This window comes from Gigantopelta aegis, chromosome 6, assembly GCF_016097555.1.
Source record: "Gigantopelta aegis isolate Gae_Host chromosome 6, Gae_host_genome, whole genome shotgun sequence".
Lineage (NCBI taxonomy): Eukaryota > Metazoa > Mollusca > Gastropoda > Neomphalida > Peltospiridae > Gigantopelta > Gigantopelta aegis.
The window spans coordinates 49928438-49949478 of NC_054704.1; the positions used below are offsets into that span (position 1 = coordinate 49928438).

At 34.5% G+C, this 21041-nt stretch overlaps 1 protein-coding gene across 2 annotated transcripts; it reads left to right on the forward strand.

The window, feature by feature from the left end:
- The first annotated feature begins 1523 nt into the window (after positions 1-1523).
- On the forward strand, positions 1524-20818 carry LOC121375700 (coiled-coil domain-containing protein 138-like). Of its 2 annotated transcripts, none has more exons than XM_041503292.1 (14): positions 1524-1629; positions 4329-4376; positions 5380-5553; positions 6321-6394; positions 6958-7089; positions 8151-8270; positions 9191-9268; positions 9605-9730; positions 12182-12325; positions 13468-13590; positions 15625-15823; positions 16879-17003; positions 18293-18483; positions 19275-20818. In XM_041503292.1, the coding sequence occupies exons 2-14, from the start codon at positions 4346-4348 to the stop codon at positions 19414-19416; spliced, it is 1659 nt and encodes a 552-aa protein (XP_041359226.1). In that variant the 5' UTR covers positions 1524-1629; positions 4329-4345; the 3' UTR covers positions 19417-20818. The 2 variants fall into 2 exon arrangements, with proteins under 2 accessions (XP_041359226.1, XP_041359227.1); XM_041503293.1 differs by having other exon boundaries at positions 4329-4370.
- The last annotated feature ends 223 nt before the right edge of the window (positions 20819-21041 follow it).

Consider the following 21041-nt stretch of genomic DNA (forward strand, 5'->3'; position numbering starts at 1 on the left):
CTAAAAGTAGTGATTTATTTGTTTTGGCGGACATCAGCCACCGTATTACGGTGTGGGTAAGCATACTATAAGATTGAAACTTTTTAGTACGGTATTATAACGCCATATACAGCATTATAATGCCCTATACAGCGTTATAACGCCATATTTTACGGCATTACAACGCTCTAATTTAGGGCGTTGTAATGCCGTAAAATAAGGCGTTATAACGCTGTATAGGGCATTATAATGCTGTATATGGCGTTATAACGCCGTACTAAAAAGTTGTAAGTTTGTTTGGCGGAAATCAGCCACCGTAGTTTTCAGATCTTTTGTTCCTTAACCACATGTTCTGTTGTAAGGTCTCGATAAGAAAGGTGACAGGTACGCGAGTGTTCCGTTATTGACAAGTTATATAAATAGGCCTACACCGTACATAGCTTATGGCGTTTATGTCTCGCTGTAGGCTACATGGAATAAAACCAGAGTCGTCATACAGTTTTTAATGAGACGTATCTTTACCGCTGCACATACTATCTGAATAGCATCTAGCTGTATTCGAGTTGTTGGGATATTCCATACTACATCTGATTAATAATAATAACCCCCGAAAGAATAAAAGATCTGTATATTTGTGTCAAGGTGGATCGAGATATTACTCTACTTGATTTTTCGATAATAGTATTTTGGCCCGTTTCTTGAAATGTAATTACTAAGGTTTAATTACTTTTCAGGTATTTGGATGGACTGGACCGGTTTTAGTTGTTGTTTTTGTTTGTTTGTTGTTGTTTTTGTTTTGTTTTTTGGGGGGAGGGGGCACTACACTTCACTAACCATTGATCTGCCCAATTACTAATTTTATATAAATCACGATCTCAGTAATTCAAAAGTATAAGCTTCAATTATTACCTGAAGTTACGTTTAGACAAATAACTAGAAAATCAAAACAAACGTTTACCTCTGATGCCAATCGTAACACATTTATATAATAAACTCTTAAGCTTATGCCACAGCCTACCAAATGGTTTACTTATATCACAGAAGACCGACTGTACCTATTTTCCTTCATCCAGAGTTAGTTATTAGATTATTAAAATCCAATAACTGGTTTACTGTAGAATCTCCAGGAATGAAGCCCAATTGATATTTAGTTAATATGTCATTATCCTTCAAAATATTAAACACATATTTAAATACATATATTTCTCAAAAAGCTTAAATACGTTAAGATCCAGTTGATTTGTTTGTATTGATACATGTTAAAATATATTTTTACCGTGTTCTGTAATTGAAAACATCCGCTTGGCATAAGTTAAAGTCACGAAGTGTTCACTTCATCTGGATGTGCCCAGTTCTGTCCACTATTTAAGAATTTTCTTTTTAAACGTGGTGTTAGGTGAATGGGTAATACTGACCGACCGACTCACTCCAGCAAATATTTTTATTTATTGTAATTAAAGAGGACACTCAAATGTCCATATGTCTATCAAAATGAGGAAAATACATACAGAAAAAGGTGGGTGTGCTTATAAAATGAGGAAATACGACAAGGGAAGAGAAACGTCAAGTTGTGGGGAGTTTGACTTGTTGATTTGTGTTCACAGTGTTATCAATCATGTCTTTGTATCATCTCTATTTCTTTTGATTATGGTAACTGTTCCCAATAGTTTTGTTTTCTTTACTCTTGGTTATGTTTAGGTTGTCTGTAACTTTACATTTCATTAAAATTGTTTTTCAAAAAATAAAAATCATGTTTGAACTTGCCCAGTTGATTTGGTTTGTTGATAAAATAATGGAGGAATAAAACTGAAGTTATTCGCAATGGAACGTATTGTCAAGTCTATCCTTTGGTATTGCCAGTTTCACTAATAATATCTGAATAAGGTATTACCAAATGTGAAGTATGTGGCAGTAAAGTATCCATTCACCCCAAATAAAACCATAACAAACAAAAACAAAACACTCATTCAAAACAAAACTATTATATATATATAATATTAATAATATTATATATATATATCATGGGTTTTGGTGAGTATAAGCATTTGGTTCTAAAGAATATTAGTATTTGTAAACCGACAGTTATTCAAATAGGAAGGAAATTGTTATTTAACAACACACACAGCACATTTTATTTACGTTAATAATAATATGGCGTCGGTTATTCAAATAGCTACCTTTTGATATATCTCCGCTTCAAATGAGTACAAAACTGGCCTCTATGTATAAAAGTTTACCGTATGTGCGTCAAAAACTAGCATGCATCAGCAGTAAATATTGTTAACTGTTTCGGTGAGTGAAATTTTACTGGTATAGCTAACAGCAAAAACTTGCCAACACAAAACTTTTCAGTCTTTTATCAAAACATGTATGTTGTTCAACAAAACATGTACTTATAATAATTTATACAAATTATTTTAACTAAATATTTGAAGGCAAATTGCAAAATGGAGTCTTCGAGAACTAATGTTATCGGACAACTTTTAGGAAAACGAATATAACAATTCTGATGTCTTGCAATCATGTTATATGTTGAGCAAATGAATTGTTATAATGGTAAAATTGTTTGGTTAAAAAATATAAGCTGCATTTTGAGTTATAATAAATATATAAACAGATATCCCAAATGATATTTATGTTAAAACATAAGGACCATATATTTTTGGCATGTATCTGTAAAGAGAGTTGCCAGCAGACACTGTGACAATTGGTTAACTTCAATAACTAGACAGCAATACAGCTGAGAACACACAAATACTTTTTTAAAATTACATTTTCTTTCAAATGACAGTTAAAATCTGTGAAAATTATAGAAAAAAGGTATTAAAGGGACACGCCCTAGTTACGGCTAGTTGTTAACCATTACGGCGTTGTTTTTCACTATTAAACCCATTTTTTCACAAAACCATGAAATGCATTTTTTTTATTTCTTAAAATGCCGCGCGCACTAGAAAAAACCCCGTTAAGCAAGCGAGGTCCAATCTGTTTTTAGAGGGAATCTTCCTGTGTAAACGTCACGGACGTTGGTATACCACGTGACCGTTATCATTTTGGTTCGGTTTGTTTTCTCGTGCACGGTTCGCGCAATCAACATCCGATTTGTTATCGTTTGCTTGTTGTTCATTTGTGAGATATTTCTTCACAGTTCGTGAACATTTTCAGTAACAATAAAGTTCAGACAAGTAAGTGTCTCAATACAAAACATTACAAACCCTTAAAACCAATAATTTTGCTACGTCTTACAATATCTGGAGAGGAGATACAACCAGGACAGAACAGTTGGAACATGTCCAGGAGAGGTGAAAGGAACGCACCCCAAGTCTGTGCGCACTCTGTGAAATTTGTTGTGACGTAGGCATTGTTGTACTTCGATCGACCTCTACCGGTGACATCAGAATATTAACTTTCAAAATTATTTCAAGCAATTGGGACATGAGGATTCTCATGGTATTTATCAATATAAAAACGTGATCTAAGTGTGTTACAGGTTTGTAGATTAACCAAATTATAATTTATTTTCGCTGGATGGAACTAGGGTGTGCGGCTTTAAGAAATGTGCTATGTTTATGAGTGGGTCAAGTTCAGTCTTGCTTCATTTGCTTGTTTTAACTTTATTTTTACGAACATTTCTGTGAATGTGACAGATTTTGTTTACTTTCCCCATGCAAAAGTCAGCAATGTTGGAAATCTTCAAATGTATTTACTTTTGCGCACAAATGACACAGTCCACAGACGATAAACCAAAAAACCACAAAACAAACTTAAAAACTTTTTAATCTCTGCATCAGGGTTTCTGCCAGAAATTGCTTTTGGGGTACTGACTTTTGCAAGGTGATCGAGGAAAATATCACTTCTACGTTTCTAGCTTGAGTCACCTCTAGCCCTTCTCTTATTGATATGTTGTAGGGGAGGGCTAGAGAGGACTGTGTGTAATACTTTGGCAATCATTGACGATCAAATGCTTGTCGGCTACTGTGTCTAAAATAAGTTTTTTTTCTAAATATGATGCCACAGAGCTTTAGTTTGATTATTCTTGAGTCCAGTCATGACATTAAATTTACATGTTGTTAACCAGTACCAATGCTACATGAAGAAATCTGACACCTCTATGCCAATTGAACCTGCACTGTAATTTCTTGTGGTGACGTAGAGCAAAGTGTGTGCCTATGTGACACGGTACTGGTTAACAACATGTAAGTTTAAGTCAAAATAATTTGATGAAGTGTTCTGCAGTTGCTCATCCAGAGCTAGTTTTGAAAGCTCACAGTAACATCCTAATTTATTATCTGATGTAAAGATCTGTACAGGATCAACATTTACATATATGTTTATATTAAATTTATTTTTAGATCTCGAGTGAGGAAGGATGCTTTCAAGTGACAGTGATATAGGTCAGTGTAAGTGAAGTCTGAGTTTACTGTCAACTCTGGTGCTACCTGCGTGTGTCTGTCAATCAGTCTGACCAAATCCAATTTTGTTCAGTATCACATCACAATTCACTATGCAAATTTCAGAGGTCGCTACACAATTCCAAAACATTAAATGATAGTTGATACTCAATTTTCAACTGATCACCAACTGTCGCAAATCAAAATTTTCACAAGAAAATGTTCCCTGAATATTATTGAGTGACCAGATGATCTTTTAGAATGTGAACCAAACCTTGTCATGAAAACAACTCAGGGCATTTATTAATAGCTCCCCTAGCATAGATTATGAGAAGCCATTTAAAATATTACTATATTGATGCCATATAATAAAATAGATAAAGATCACTCTCCTTGAACTAGTCTCATGGCAGTGATGGGGAGCAAGAATGATTTCTCCCCCTTAAATGGCAAGATCTGGTCGATGGTCAACTACACACGGAACACGTGTTACCTATAGTGAAGAATGTCATCTGCTTTGTGGAAACTGGATTTATATTTTATTGATTGGTTTATTATACCAAATAGATCTCTAGTTAGTGCTAGTAGGGACAAATGAACACAAGAATAATCAAATATAGTTATGATAGAACATGGAATAAACCAATTTATAAAATATTTTATTCTTTGTGCAGCAGACACCATTCTTTTTAATTATAAAAACGTGTATTTTGACACAAAAAAATGTTCAAATTACACATGAAAATATAATTTGTTTTAATCAGAATCCTTTTCCTTCTCTTTTTTTCACATAAAGTTAAATTGATTTTACTGTTAAAAAAAATACACTTTTAGTAATCCATATAAATAAATGTTTTGTTTTCCATCAAATAGTATAACCTACATGCAACTACATATTCACTTAAATTGTGTAAGGGACAATACCGGTACTTATTAATTAATTATGTGCATGCATGTATGTCTATTTTCTTGTAGATTCCAAGTATTATAATTATTACTTTATTTCTCTCAGATTCAGTGGTAACTCCTATTGAGGCATCTCTGTATGATCGCCATGGACAGGTTTTTGAATCAGACAGTTACTCTGAAGCTTTCTCACAGGACATGATGGATAGGAATTACAACAAACACCAGGATAGACAGAAAACCAAGAGCAGACAACTCCATCAGCTGGATTCATATAGCGGTGAGCTATTTTAAGATATAAAGTGATTTAACTACATCCCAAGAGATAACTTGATCAGGGTTGGAATTCTCCTCGGATCCGCTGTTTTCCTCTCATGGAACATTGTGTTTCCTCGCATTTTAATCGTCCTTTCCTCTAAAATGTGTCGGATGGCACAGATTTTAACCTAGAATTTCAAGAATTTCCGGGACCCCTCTAGATTTCCTCTTTTTTTTACAGTTCACCAATTCCCACCCCTGTTTGATAGTTAGAGGTACCATATTATTTACATGTTTGATACACATGTATATAAACATTAAAGCTGAAACCTGTTTCATTGAATGGCCAAACTGTATACTACTAGCTGTCTCTCAAATAATTAAATGATGAGTAATTTTCCCAGTGACAGTTATGAATTATATTTCATGATCAGATGACAGTTAACTGAAAGCATTGTAATTAACAACAACAAAATATTTTGCTTTAAATACAGATGTAGGGTTTTTTGGTTTGTTTGTTTTCTATTTCTGTTTACAACACTGTGTTGCATTGTTGTCTTGCATTTTATGATGTATTAGATTAAATTTTAAATTCGTTAAAAAAAATGATGTGTTTGCCTGATACAAAATACCTTGGTGTATATTTTAGATTGTTGAGCACGAGTCATTTGAATGATATTCTGTAGTTGACGTTTGAACTGTGGTGCTTTTAAATTAGTATTGTTCTGTCAAAATGTAATCATTTTGAAATAATTTACCTTTTCTAAAACAACATTGATTTTATTTTAGAGGTTCAAAATCTAACACAAGATGATATGCAAGAAATATATCAGGAACTTCAAGCGATTAGTCAAAAACTTAAAGTAAGTATATATACATGTATATGTATGAATTATAGATATTAAAAGGACATGGTCTGCAGCTTTTCTCAACTTTATTAAGAAAATGATTCAACATTATTAAAAGCTAAATCACTATATTTTCAAATGTTTTTTTTGCACATTTTTGTACAGTACATTCCTGTCCATGTCAGTTTTATACATTTTCACAGCCAAACTCCAGCCCCACTCACAAAAGTCTTCCAGCATTTTCTCATCTCATTTGGACACAATTGTCCATGTGATGTACCCAATAGGTGCTTTTGTTGACGATTGTTAAATGTTTTACAATATGATTGTTAACCCTGCTAAATTTCGTTCTGTAAATTCTTAGTGTACTCTAAATTTTTCATCTAACCGTGGCTAAATTGTTGCCCATTACCAACTCGGTCACCAACCCTTTCCCTTGTTTCTCTAGTGTTTTTGATCAAATCTTAGTCAATACACTTTTATATAAAGGGTATATGCTGTCTACTTTTACTACGTGCCTTTTACCAAGTCGTAATATGAAATGGCTGTTTTGAGTTATTGGAGATTATTGTGTTTAGGAAGAGAATCACTTGCTTCACGAGAGAGAACTGAAGGTGAAGGAAAGAGAGCGCATGATCAGCATCACCCGTTCCAATATTCAAACAATCACAGATCATGAAGTGAAAAACAAATGGCAGAGACTTGAACAGGTAAACGCCCAACATAAACAATAACTGATTTCATTCACAGTGTTCTGAACTGACGTTCATTGAACCTGATATCAGGTATGTTTTGGAGACTCACAACTACAGTTTTGTCATTAAACTTGGTATTTGATATTACAGAATTTCTGTATCTTTTTCTCCTTTAAATTAACTGACCCTTGTTTCTTAAGTACATAACTCTTCTTTTTGACATAAAATATATTTGAGCAACTACAAACAACAGGCCCAGTGATTTTAAAACTGTTAAAAAGAAAGAAGAAGTCTGGACTCGTGTCTTTAATAAAGGCTGTTCTATATGTTATTCTGAATGTCAAAATGTACATAGCTATAAATTTTGTAGTCCTTGTGTTGTTACTATTACAAAAATATGAGCCTCAGTGGTGGCAGCATGCTTTTACCCGTTGCATTCTAGCCCAAGGCCCTGTTCCACGAAGCGATCTTAGCCCTAAGATTATGTTACGGGCATAGCTATGCTATGCACTTAAGTTGATCTTAGGGCTAAGATCGCTTCGTGGAATGGGGTGCAGGCCTTGTGTTATAAAAGGCATGTATGGGAAACCTTCCTAGATAAACATTTTCTATGCGGGCAATATCTCTCTCTCTCTCTCTCTCTCTTCCCCCCCTCCACTGTTGACAACATGTTGTGTTCTAACAATAAAGCTTACTGCTGATGTTTAACTCTCTCCTCCATCACCCCCAAAAATGTATCTATTATGTATCGCCCCTGCGCATGCTGTAACCTCACTGTGGTGCAGAGGTGTAACATTCTCTTTGAGAATGGCCAATACAGCACAAATTGAAGTTTAGAGTAAAAGTCAGTATCTATCTGTGATATTTGTATTTGTATTTTTGCACAGTTCTTTACACTGTTTTTATTTATATCTTGAATTTTTCTGTTGATGTTGATCATCATCTTGTTTGTTTCCATTACCATAGTTTGACACCCAATAGCCGATGTATTTTTCGTGCTGGGGTGTCGTTAAACATTCATTCATTCTATTATGTATCGCTTTTAATTATTTTTTTTTTTTTTTTTTTTTTTTCAGAAGCATCAAGAAGAAATCGTTAGGTTAGAACAAGCCTTGAAGGAGAAGACCAAAGAAAACAAACGCCTGAAGGAAAACTTTGAAACCCTAAAGCAGGCGAATGACAGTTGTAAAAAAGAAGTAAGCTTATATTCTTACATGAAAAAAATACTCAATTCACTACTTCTATGAAGGATTCACCGTAACCTTATTTCAAGTCATATAATTTAATTAGATATAAGGGCCTAATACAATCGATCTAGGATTGATCCCCTTTAGTGGACTCACTGATGTCTCATTCTTGTTCCAGCCAGTGCTCTACGGTTGATGTAACAAAGACATTGGTATATACCGACTTTGATATGGCTCAAATAAATTATTTCTTGCTGTTCATTGAAAATAGATTGACGGCATTGGGTTTCCTCATTATCTGTGTGGTCTGATACCATATAATGATAGATAATGTATGCTGGAATGAGTCGTTAAATAAAACATTTTTTCTTTCGAATTAGATATAAAATTACCTGTATTAAATCAGTTACCTATATTGATGGTTAAAGTTAAAGTTTGTTTTGTTTAACGACACCACTAGAGCACCTTGATTTATTAATCATTGGCTATTGGATGTAATTCTGACATATGGTCTTAGAGAAGAAACCCACTACATGTTTCTATTAGTAGCAAGGGATCTTTTATATGCACCATCCTACATACAGGATCACACATACCACAGCCTTTGATATACCAATTGTGGTCACAAGCTGAAAGAAAATTAGCTCAATGGGGGTCAATCCCAGACTGACAGATCATCAAGCGAGTGCTTTATCAGTGGGCTACATTTCGCCCCTATATGAATGGCTTCGTATTACCTTTGTTTGTATTTGGTTCAGTGTTCAATGCTTTTGCAGGAATAAGAGGGGGAATTCGGTCCATTGTTAATTTTCTGTGTTTTTTAGCTACTGTTTATAGAAATGAAAAATGTATATGCCTCCTTATTTTTCATTTATTAAAAAAATAAAAAAATAAATGTCAATTGTGAAATGGTGATTTTTGTTTTACAGCTAGAAGAATTGTATGCACAGTACTCAAAGTTGGAGAAACATGCTAATGGAGCTCAGAATAGACTGAAAAATCTTCAGGTAAAATTACACTTCATAACATAACAAAAATGTCTATCTTCATTGCTACAACTCTCCGTTCTACCCAATAGAAATTTACAATAAAACAAATACAGTATGAAATGTGTTATAATAGTATTAACATATGTATATTGCAGATCACCATGTAATTGTATTAAGCATCGTATGTGACTACTTCCATGCACACAATTGTATTTGGGGCCTGAGGCTTTTTACTGAGTCTGTCTGACTAATGGTATTGGTTTTGTTTTTCAGAGAAAATGCGACTCTGACTAATGGTATTTTTGTTTTTCAGAGTATGTTTGACTAATGGTATTGATTTGTTTTGTTTATCAGAGAAAGTACGAGTATGACTCAAGGCAGCGTGAAGTCACTGCATTTGAATCTTCTCTGGAAGGCATGTCCAAGCCAAATAAACCTCACAAAGATGTCGACAGGCCTAAAAGTCGTCCAGTTGTTAAAGTATGTTATCAATTTCTTTATTTTTGTTCTTTGTTTTGTAAAACCTATCAAAACTTTAGAATGAAAACAGTAGTTTATGAATTTAGGTTGAATCACTGCAAGTCACCTTAGTTGTTCATTTCACTGAATCTAAATTTATAATACTATTGATCAATTTAATTGCATTTTAGGTATTAATAATCATATATATTGGATTCTGAAAGTTGTTTATGAGATAGCGTATTCTTCGTATTAGATGATTCAGTCACTTAAAGTTAAATGATTGCTGACGTAGGTTTGGCTTTACTTTTTGTCTTGCCTTTACGGAGTAAAAGGCAACCTATTGGTATTACTTTTCCAGCAGTGGCAATGGCATCAATTTTTTCATTATAGTTACACAGTTACAGGGGACAATATTTCGAAATCTGAGGTAATCGGAAGTCGGTTCACATGGTTTTTACCTAGGTAACCAATTGTTCGGTTACGTGAATTATATTTGCGTAACCCATGGGTTATCTGATCGGTTACCTCAAAATTACGTTGAAATTATATTTTAAATAGATAGTTTTTAGCTGAAACATAAAGTTAAAACAAATACAAAAGAAAACATTTAAAAAAGAAAAGAAAAAAAAAGTCTTTAATGCTTGCTAAAGTTAACACTATTATAAAAGAACTGAATATTAGCCCCAGTACTGAAACAAAATACAGGGGCGTAGCCAGAAATATTCTTTACCTCAAAATTACGTTGAAATTATATTTTAAATACATAGTTTTTAGCTGAAACATAAAGTTAAAACAAATACAAAAGAAAACATTTAAAAAAGAAAAGAAAAAAAAAGTCTTTAATGCTTGCTAAAGTTAACATTATTATAAAAGAACTGAATATTAGCCCCAGTACTGAAACAAAATACAGGGGCGTAGCCAGAAATATTCTTAGAATTACGCACGCCATAGGCGTGCCCGAGCGGGGGGATTCGGCCACACACACACACACCGTGAAAATTTTAAAAGTCAGGACGACTGCAGATGCATTTTTTAAAATCTTTTTTCGAGTCAATTTTAAGAGGTCTATTTTATAGAACAATTACAGACAGCCTCGACCTATTCCCGGAATTTGTTTTTGCATTACGCACGTGCGTAATGGGCGCTACGCCTTTGAAATAGATAAATACTTATTTGTAGGGATTCCTTTTTGCGATTTGCGGTGGCTATGCTACTTTCACTTCATCGATGGTACTTATATACTACAGTGACGTTCCAAATGTTTGGGGTTTTTTAAAGCTCATTATGCGATGTTAGTATTTTTCAATTTTTGTGACACTTTTGGATTCCTGTTTACGTTAAAACTGTTTTTAACATATGTAAAATTATAGCCAATCCAATACTATGTCTACATATATTCCTTTAGAGATAAAATAGCAGCAGAAAATTTAGCCGTCCGAGCACATTTCTTTAAAACTGTTTTAAAACTAGACTGGTCGCAAGTTACAACTGTTCCAATATAACGTTTACTGGTTTGCTGCGCATCAAGTATCTAAAAATCGTCTAAAACATTTGTCGGAATACCAGTAGTATGTCTGCATGAATAAACTTCCTGTAATCGTGAAGTTTGCAAGTTTTAATTTCTGAACGTTTACAGGTCATGGCGTAACCGATTTGCGGTTCTCGTAAATTTAATTTTGCGTAACCGACACACAAACAGAACGGCGGTTCGCTTGAAATATTGTGCCTTGCAGTTAGATCTGTTTGTCACTAACTATTAGTCCTAGGTCAATGAAAATTGGTATATGGTTGCACCTATGGATGTTTATCACAGTGCATATGAAAAGAATTAAAAATTAAATAATAATTTCACAATTTTAATTAAAATACTTTTATATTTAGCGTAAAGGGACAGACCCTAGTTTTAACCCGTGAAAATTAATACTACGTTTAGTGAATCTACAAACCTGTAACACATTTGGATAATGTTACAATTGAGTGAAACATGAGTGTGACTTTGAAATGGTGAAATACCCTCTAAAAATAGACTAAAACTCGACTCTATAACTAACTTCTCAAACACACATGCGTTTTTAAAAATATGAGAAATGCATTTTGTGATATTAAAAACACCAAAATGACCAAAAACACTTTGAATGTGCGGAAATGGATAATCAAAACAAAACAAATCTAAGTAAAGTATGATTTCAGTTATCAAAAACTGCTCTAATAGTTAAAAATATGCCTTAATGTTTAAAATCTAGGGTATGTCCCTGTAATGTTAACGTTTTGCATTTTGCTTCATTTCTTACAAACTATAGAACCTATATCGATTGTTTCTTTAATATGCATTGATATAAACAGCTATAGATGCAACCATTAACGACACTGAATACGTTTATGGAGACATTTAATTCTGCAGAATTCTTGTTAGTCACTTATTTTTTATTTGTATTGTTTGATTTGCATCATGAGTGTTTTGCGTTTCAGGGTCAAGGTTCAGTGTTGGACACCCTGGCTGTTCTGCTCGACTGGGTGTGTGACGCTCATCTCAGACAAATGGTTACCGATCAACCAACAAAACCACTCGACAGATACTCATCACCCGAGTACTTGCAGGAAAAAATACTGAGGGTACATTTGTATAATTGTATTTGCACTGAAAATATACGATCTTTGTATAGCATAATAATGTATTTGTTTTAAGATATAATCATATTATGCATTCACAGGACTCACTCTGGAACACATTTTTGTTCAGCCAGTTTTGAAATATGTAAAGTATTTCCTTGAAAAGTATTAAGATGTGGTTATTTTGAAGAATATTGTATTTACCAAAGACTAAATGTTGGAACCACTTTGTATAAAAAAATTACCGTTTGGCATTCAGATGAAACTGATTTGCACCAAGACCACTCGGGAAGCGGTATGTACACATACAGTGGTAGAATGTTTGCTTGAAGAGTGATGAAGTTACAGGTTTTTTTTGTTTGTTTAATGACACCACTAGAGCACATTAATTTATTAATCATCAGTAATTTTTACATATAGTCAGTGTTCGAGATTAACATTTTTGGGAAGTATCCCAGTTGGATACTAACATTTCAAAATCTGGTATCCCATCTGAGAATTTAGTATTATATGGTATCCCGGTGGGATACTGGGTTCTTGAAGTCTGGTATCCAAAATTAAATTCTGGTATCCCCGGGATATCGGGATACCGTTAATCTCGAACACTGATAGTCTCAGATAGGCAACCCTCTACATTTTTCCATTAGTAGCAAGGGAACGAGAAATGGCCCAACTAACGGGGATCGATCCCGGACTGACCATGCATCAGACAAGCACTTTACTACTAGGCTTGATGAGTGATGGATTGTTTTCCTCCATTTCACTTTTAGTCAGTACTTCGTGGATGGGATATTAAAACCTATGGCATAATCAACAGGCTTTTCTTTGCACACGTACAAATGTAACACATTTCCTTTTAGAATACAAGTCCTACAGTTTGTTCTGTTAATATCTGCATTTATGATGTGTGTACCCCTACGTGTGCTGTAACCTCAACGTGGTGTATGGGTGTAACATTCTCTTTTGAGAACGGCTAATACAGCACAACTTCCCTTTTGGGCTACGATATTTACATTTACCATAGTTTAACACCCAAAATAGCCGATGTATTTTTCGTGCTGGGGTGTCGTTAAACATCTATTCTATCTATCTATTTAAGATGTGTGTAGGTAACATTTGCTAATAAAATTTCTTCCTTCTTTCAGGTTCTTCCATCACTGGTCGATATTATCAAAGAAATTCCTCCAGGAAGCACAAAATTCTCTTTGCCATGTTTGCAGTTTATTTACTGGTCTCTGATCAACATAGAACAAGGCCACGCCCTACAAGTAAGACATCATATAGTATTTTTATAAATCAACAATTTAGTGAAATCAGGGCCTTAAAATAACTAAGAGGGAAATAAAACAAAAATTAATAATATAGGGCCTACTCCAGCTAGACAAACATCCCTCTTGCCTCCCTCGCAGCCCCTCACCTACTAATGTTTTCTCTAGAAATGTGTACTTCAAGAACATACTGTAAATCATGAAATTAATGCGAGCAAGTAATTAATGTGAAAAATGCGGCGAACACATCAATGCAATAATAACTTGACGCATTTTGTTTAGTCTCATTCCCAATACAAAAAATGTGCAGGATTTTACTATAATACTTCTAAATAAAATAAAACTTTTTATAATATAAAGATGAAACAAAAAATCTTTCTTTCGTTTCGATGTTGCCAATTCTATTTTCACTTTCCTGGAATATCAGCGGTTATATAATACAAATTTTCTTACACTTCTGGATTACTATATACATTTAAACTGTTTTGAACATTTGTAAAATTATAATCAACTAATTTTATTACTAAATATATTCCTTTAAAAATGAAACAGTAGAAAATTATATAACCGTAACCAACAATCCGTGTGTATTTCTTCAAACCATTTGGCTCGACTTTATACATGTCATTTAATTTAGACTGGTCACTGTTGCAGTATATCGCATTTGTCTACGTCTATTCCTGTGCTGCCCATCAAGTGTATAAAATCAGTCTAAAACATTTGTTAGAATAATACGTCTGCGTTCGCGTGAAATATTGTGCCATGTAATAGCGACCCATTTAATTTGTATTCCTACTGGTGGATTAATTAGAAGCAATCATCACACAAAAGTGCGAGGCATACCCTTAACAATAAGGTGTAGTTATACTACTTGCACTACTTTAAATAATTAGGGCTTCCTGGTCAACCCGCCATGCGATTAACTTCATGTTATGTAGTAGCTGTGAAAACAACTACTGACTTCTTTTAACATGAAAGATGAAGCCCAAACAATATAATAACAACACAACTGTGGTTTTTATGTGATGTGGACTTTTGCCCGACACATTAATAAAAATATGCATTTTTGTTCACTCATGTACGGACGCAATAATATCATGACGTATTAATTACGTGATTTACAGTATACTAAATTATCAAGGGTCTGATTCAGTAAAATATTGTATCTTTGCAATCTCGCAGTTCAGGGGCGGGACATAGCCCAGTGGTAAAGCACTTGCTTGATGTGCAGTTAGTCTGGGATCGATCCCTGTCAGTGGGCCCATTGGGCTATATCTCGCTCCAGCCAGTGCACCACAACTGGTATATCAAAGGCCGTTGTATGTGTTATCCTGTCTATGGGATGGTGCTTATAAAAGATCCCTTGCTGCTAATCTAACAGAGTAGCCCATGAAGTGGCGACAGTGGGTTTCCTCTCTCAATATCTGTGTGGTCCTTAATCATATGTCTGATGCCATATAACCATAAATAAAATGTGTTGAGTGCATCCTTAAATGAACCATTTCCTTCCTTCGTTAAATTAAAACATTTCCTTCCTTTCCTTCTCACAGTGTAATGCAAAAAGTCTTGCACGGATGTTGTGATATTGCTTTTTATGGTGCTCGGACATTACTGATACAGTCTTCGCACTACTTTAATGTAACTAATACTACATGATTTACAATATGTACTTAATACATGTGGTGGTAATACGCTTTTGCCTCTAGTATGGGATGTCAGAACCTAGAATTATTGCTAGACCACAATTTATCACACACACACATACACACACAAACCACCACCACGGTTAAATGAAGATCACTGATCACTTTAAGGTCAAGTTGTGTGACACATATATGTCGGGCAAAACATGTTTTGGGTTTGTTTGTTTTTTAATATGGTAGTTAAAAGTCTGGGGCAGTTTTTCTTTATTTTGTCTTTGCCAAAGACTTACAAATGCAGATCAACAGTCTTCTTTGACATTTTCTGTTTATTGAAAAAAAACTTTGTTATATATATCTTTTAAAAAATGTGTTTGTGTTTATTTGATTTCAGAAAAATAGTTTGTCTTCCACATTGAGAAGACTTGGTGAAGATGTTTTTCGGTCACGGTCTTTGTCGTGTGTTGAGGTCGACAAGGATCACACACCACCTGGAAAGGGAGACAAAGCAAAAGATGGAATGTTCTTCCGAAGTTCTAATCTCCATGTACGCTTGCTGTCATCGTTGATTATTCTAAAGACTCTGTCTCAAGGTAAGGGACATATATTTTTTTTAATCTGTTTTACTCGTATTTTTGATAGAAGAAAGAGATAAATCTTTTTCAAAAGGAACCAAATGTAAAATTGTGATACCATTTTAAAGAAAAATATATATAGCAAAATATCTTTCTTTGAAATGAAAGAAGAGTTTTAAATTAATATTATTTGTTATTTCAGGTATGAGATATCTAATAATACATTATGTTCAAACCAAGTGTTTGACAGTGTTGATCTTATCTCTGATTAATTGGGCATTCATTTGTGTGGATGTCCCAGTTGGTGGTGAGGCACACATCACGATACTGTTCAATGTCCTTCAAATCAGGGCCCATATTTTTGAAGCTATCTTAGCACTATGATTTGTAGAACCATTGTAGGCTGTGATGTCACTATGGCATGTGTCGTAGTGACCTCATAGCCTACGTTGGTTTTACGATATAGTGCTAAGATAGCTTCAAAAACATTTAGCCTGTACACTAGATTCAAATCACATTGGTGTACTCTCTTATTTGTATTATACACAATACTTTGCATCAATAACACAAATGTGAAATGTTTATTTCAACAAAGTTATATTTGTTTGTTAGCAAAATCTTCATCATTATAACTGAAAACTTTGTCCCAAAAATATGATTATTATTTGTTTTACTGTAAAGTTGATGGCCATATATAGAGGATACTCCCCGAGTGTCTTGTGATATCATAATTTATCAATGAGTGCTGATAAATTATGATATCACAAAACACGAGGGGGTATTCTTTTTATCATCCATTATCATTCTTTTCATTTGCGACAGTTGTAAACAATGTCAGTAATGTGGGTTGAATGTCACTATATTTGGCAGCGGTAGACTCGATAACTAGCAGAACGACAGTGGCGTGACATCACTAATGATACATGTAGGTTTAGCACTGAAACATACACAATGACGTAACAAAAAGAAGAATATCGCACGAGATATAGCAAATTATAGTGCCAGCGAGATCTCCTACGAAAGACTTTAATGGATGATAATAAGATTTATTTCTAGTGTGTTTTGTTTTCCAGCTGATCTGTTGGCTCAGGTTTTTGATGTTTTGAAAGTTGACATGAAGAGTGATGTTGCGAAAGAACTGTTTCTGTTCTACCAAGCTACGCCCGTGATCAGTCACTACCTGAAACCTGTCAACAAGGTACTCTGTGTTTTGGATGTGTTCGTAATCATTTTACTTGAGGAATGGTCCCAAAATGATATCGCATAATATTTGAAAACACGAGTATCGGGTGGCAGGATTCTTACCTACTGCAACAACTCACATGACATTTTACAGTCTGCAACATCAACTGCACAGCTAGCAGGATTAACACAAAAATGGAAGGCTTGGGTTGGGGAAAAGAAAATTTTCCTTAAAAAAAAAAAAATCTGATTCCTTGTAACATGGGATCTATTCATGAATTGCTATTTAGTTTTGTAATTATCTGTGATGCTGTGAATATCTTATTTCTTTCCATACTATTTTTTTTTTTTTTATCCCACTGCCCCTTTCCTTTCTCTCCTTTGAATTCCATCTCATTTCTTCCCGATCTGGCAACTCCTCCTATCTTTCAACTTCTTTCACTGTCCACCTCCACATCCCAGTCCTTGTCTCTCCAACAGCGACAAGTGCTTGTCTCTTGTGGCTATCTGTGCCACACACCTGCCATTCCCCATTAGCTGTGGGCTTAGTCTGACCACTTCGGGGAGTGTTCAGCAGTTACTTCTGGCATTGTTAAGAGGCACTTGTAACCACCTGCTATGCCCCCTTACTACCGGCGGTCGTTAGTTAGTGCCGTGGGTCAGACCAGCTTTATTAGCGGTAGAGGACGAGGATGCCAGGTGGGTGCAGGGAAATACACAGAGACTGCACCCATGGAGGAAGTTGAGACAGGTAGGCGATGGTGTGGACAGCTCAGAAGACAGAAAGGGTCGAAACAGATTGAAATCATGGGAGAAATTGGAAAGTTTTTTATATTAAGATAATGAGAATGATAATGATAGGCAGAGGGTGATAGATGAGAAAGATAAATGAATGTGTGAGCCAGCTTTGACGGGATTTGAACCACTATCGTCAGCTTGTATTGTTTTACCTCTCAACCATAGTGCATTTCCTCCATAAACAATGGTCTGGTTTGAACATCTCAACAGTGGTACGATGGGTACAGTCTTCTAGTGTGTCAGGTCTGTCTTATTTCCAGTTATATGATCATTTCTTCCTTCTTTACTCGAAGTGCAGTGGCAGCCATCGGAATACAGAAATGGTGAGGTTGGCTGGGCCAAGTTCAGAGAGAGAATGTTAAGTATTCATGAAAAATAAAACACATAGATTCAGGTAAAGGTTTGCACTTAGACTTCCGTTATTACGTAATAAATTAGTTTCTTGTGGGTTTTCAAAAACAAAACCTACAATTTCTGTTGTTATACATTATATTTTATTATTTTTAGGCATTCATGGCACCAGCTGTCGACATTTTGCTCCAGATGGCCGCAGACTCTCCGTTCACTCAGGGTTTCTTGGAGAGCTGCAGCAATGAAAAATGGTTCCGCACCATTGCCATGATTTTGCGTACTCCAGTGTCAGACAACAAGATCTTTGAAAGACTCAGTGTGCTTCTGCAGAAACTTTCAAAAATAAAGTGAGTAGATTTCACATGCAGGGATGTGGGAGCTAGGCGTAAATGCGCTTTTCCATTTCGTCTAAAAAAAAAAACCATGATGTTCAATACTGTTGATCACACAAGGTTCATTTGCATGTTTTCACAGTTTCAAGTTTATGATGTGTGCCTTATATTGTAAGATATAACCAGTTTAGATTTGTTAGCATTGAATGCAATTTTTGGCAGTTCCAGGGGTTGCAAACAACAATTTTCCTTTAGGAGCCCTTGAGCGGCCCCTGGACCCCAGCCGCAGTAAGCTTTTTTGTGTTTCAGCCCCTCTCACATCCCTGCACATGTATTTTGTAACATTTGCAATCACAGAAAATCACCATAATGAAAAAACCCAAACATTTTACACTGCTTAGTGTCTTATATATGTTAAGAATGGGAAAACTGTACTTACAAAATCTTGCTTTGATTATCAATTTTGGCAAGTGTACTGTGTTTCTGGTCGTCCTGGTGTTTGCAGCAGATCACAATTAATTTTAAGCAGAAAGAAAAGACGACTGGTATGTACTTCCGAAACTTTGGTTAATGCTTTAAGTAAACAAGTAATTTCTTTACTTTTTATTATTATTACAAATATACAAGTAAGCTAAATATTTTTCTACATCCATCGTACATCAGACTTTCTTACATGCACAAATTCACAGTCAAATAATTTTAAATTTGTACACTGACCTTTCTCTTATAGCCATCAGAAAGTAAACAGTATTTGACATTGTGTAATTAATTATTCCATTTTTAAAATGCCGTCTTCTGTTTTTCAGAACAAACAAGAAGTATTTTGAGGTTTACACAATCGTCAGTATTATACAAGAAATGCTGCTTCATTCTGGGAATGAGATGGCTTTCCTCTCTTTGAATCTCAAGTCCATTGTGTTTAACCTGAACAGTTTGGAAAAGTCTTGAAGTGTGTACGCTGTGACCCACTGGCAATGGTGCCTTATTCATCTGTGATAGACACTTTACAATGATTTGTGGAACGATTTAGAGACCACTTTGAACTGAAATTTGTAGCATCTCAAAATGTTGCTTAGAGTCCAGTTACTACTGTATTATAAGAAAGAAAGAAGTTGAAAATTATTTTCCACATTTAGGCAGCTATATATTTATTTCATTTTCAATGAAGGGGGGGGGGCAATTCATTAATCATCAGAGTTGGGGCAGTCCTACCCCCACACACACACACTTTTAAACAGTTTTTATTCAGACTTCTACATGATGATTTCCTAATTTATGCCTAAATTAAAAAAAAAACCCACATTTTAGAATGAGAGGAGTTTGACAAATCTGTAGGTGATTATTTATTGCAAAAATAAATTTCATAAGAGTAGATATGAAACAAATTTACAATTTGACATAGGAAACTGAGCTTTAGAAAGAAATGTCAAATAGTACTGTAAGTGCATGACGTTCCTTTCTTTCATACCCATTGGTGAGAATATCATTTGTTACTAGTGATGTTCCAATGATAGTTATAATAGAAAATTTATTGGTTTGGCTCTACCGATGTGATAGTTAGTTATTAAAATCCATAATCGATTGTTTGGGAAAATGTTAACTGTAATTGTTCCTCCAGTTCAGTTGGTAGAATTGGCGTAAATATGTTGGGGCTGTGGTTTGTTTTTAGGAGTAAGTAAAGAAATCAGATATTCAATAATTATTAAAGGTAAACTAAGATTTGTAGGGTCTGTCGCAGTGAACACGAGAACAGGTGCATATTATTCAAATCATCCTGATTGTCATATAATTTTAGCCAATTGTGTAATCGAAAGTTGATGGTTAGTGCCAGCTGTTTATAACAGGTGATTGATGATGAAATTCCATCATATTCCCATCACTACTAATAACGATTTAAACACATGACTGGCTGCTCCTAGGGGATGACTGGGTCACCACTGCCATACCATCCAATGAAAACAAAAACACAATTAAAATTGATTGCTCTGTGACGTATAAGTTGACCTGAAACTGATTTCTATGTGACACATAAGATAACTACAACGTAAATAAGTTTTCGTGGGAAAAAGATGTTTACTTTTATTTTAAACCTTTTTTTTTAAAGATTTGTAAGAAATAGAATACTACCTTTTGGTCCGTTAAATACCATATATCTTACAACTCATTGTTTAAAAACAGATTGAACTTGCTCTTTTTTGTTTGATGCATTTTAAAACAACTTTTAAAGATAAATGGTATCTAACAGCCTCTCACGTAGTATTCTTTATTTAATAAACAAACTTTGTATACTAAAAACCGATTCATACTGTATATTTTGTAAATATAATTTATATAAAAAAATATATACATACTTCCAGATATATTTTTGTTGTTTTTATCACATCAGGTTTGACTTGTCCACTTTATATTATTTGCGTATTGCATTACTTAACTTAGTGGCATAGTGACTGCAACTCTCTTTATCATTTTGACTAATACAGACTCCCAACAAGGTGAGTTTTCACATCTTCTTGAGTGTGTGTAAGGTCACTAGAACTTTAGGACTAACCTCTAACCTGAACAGATATATAATA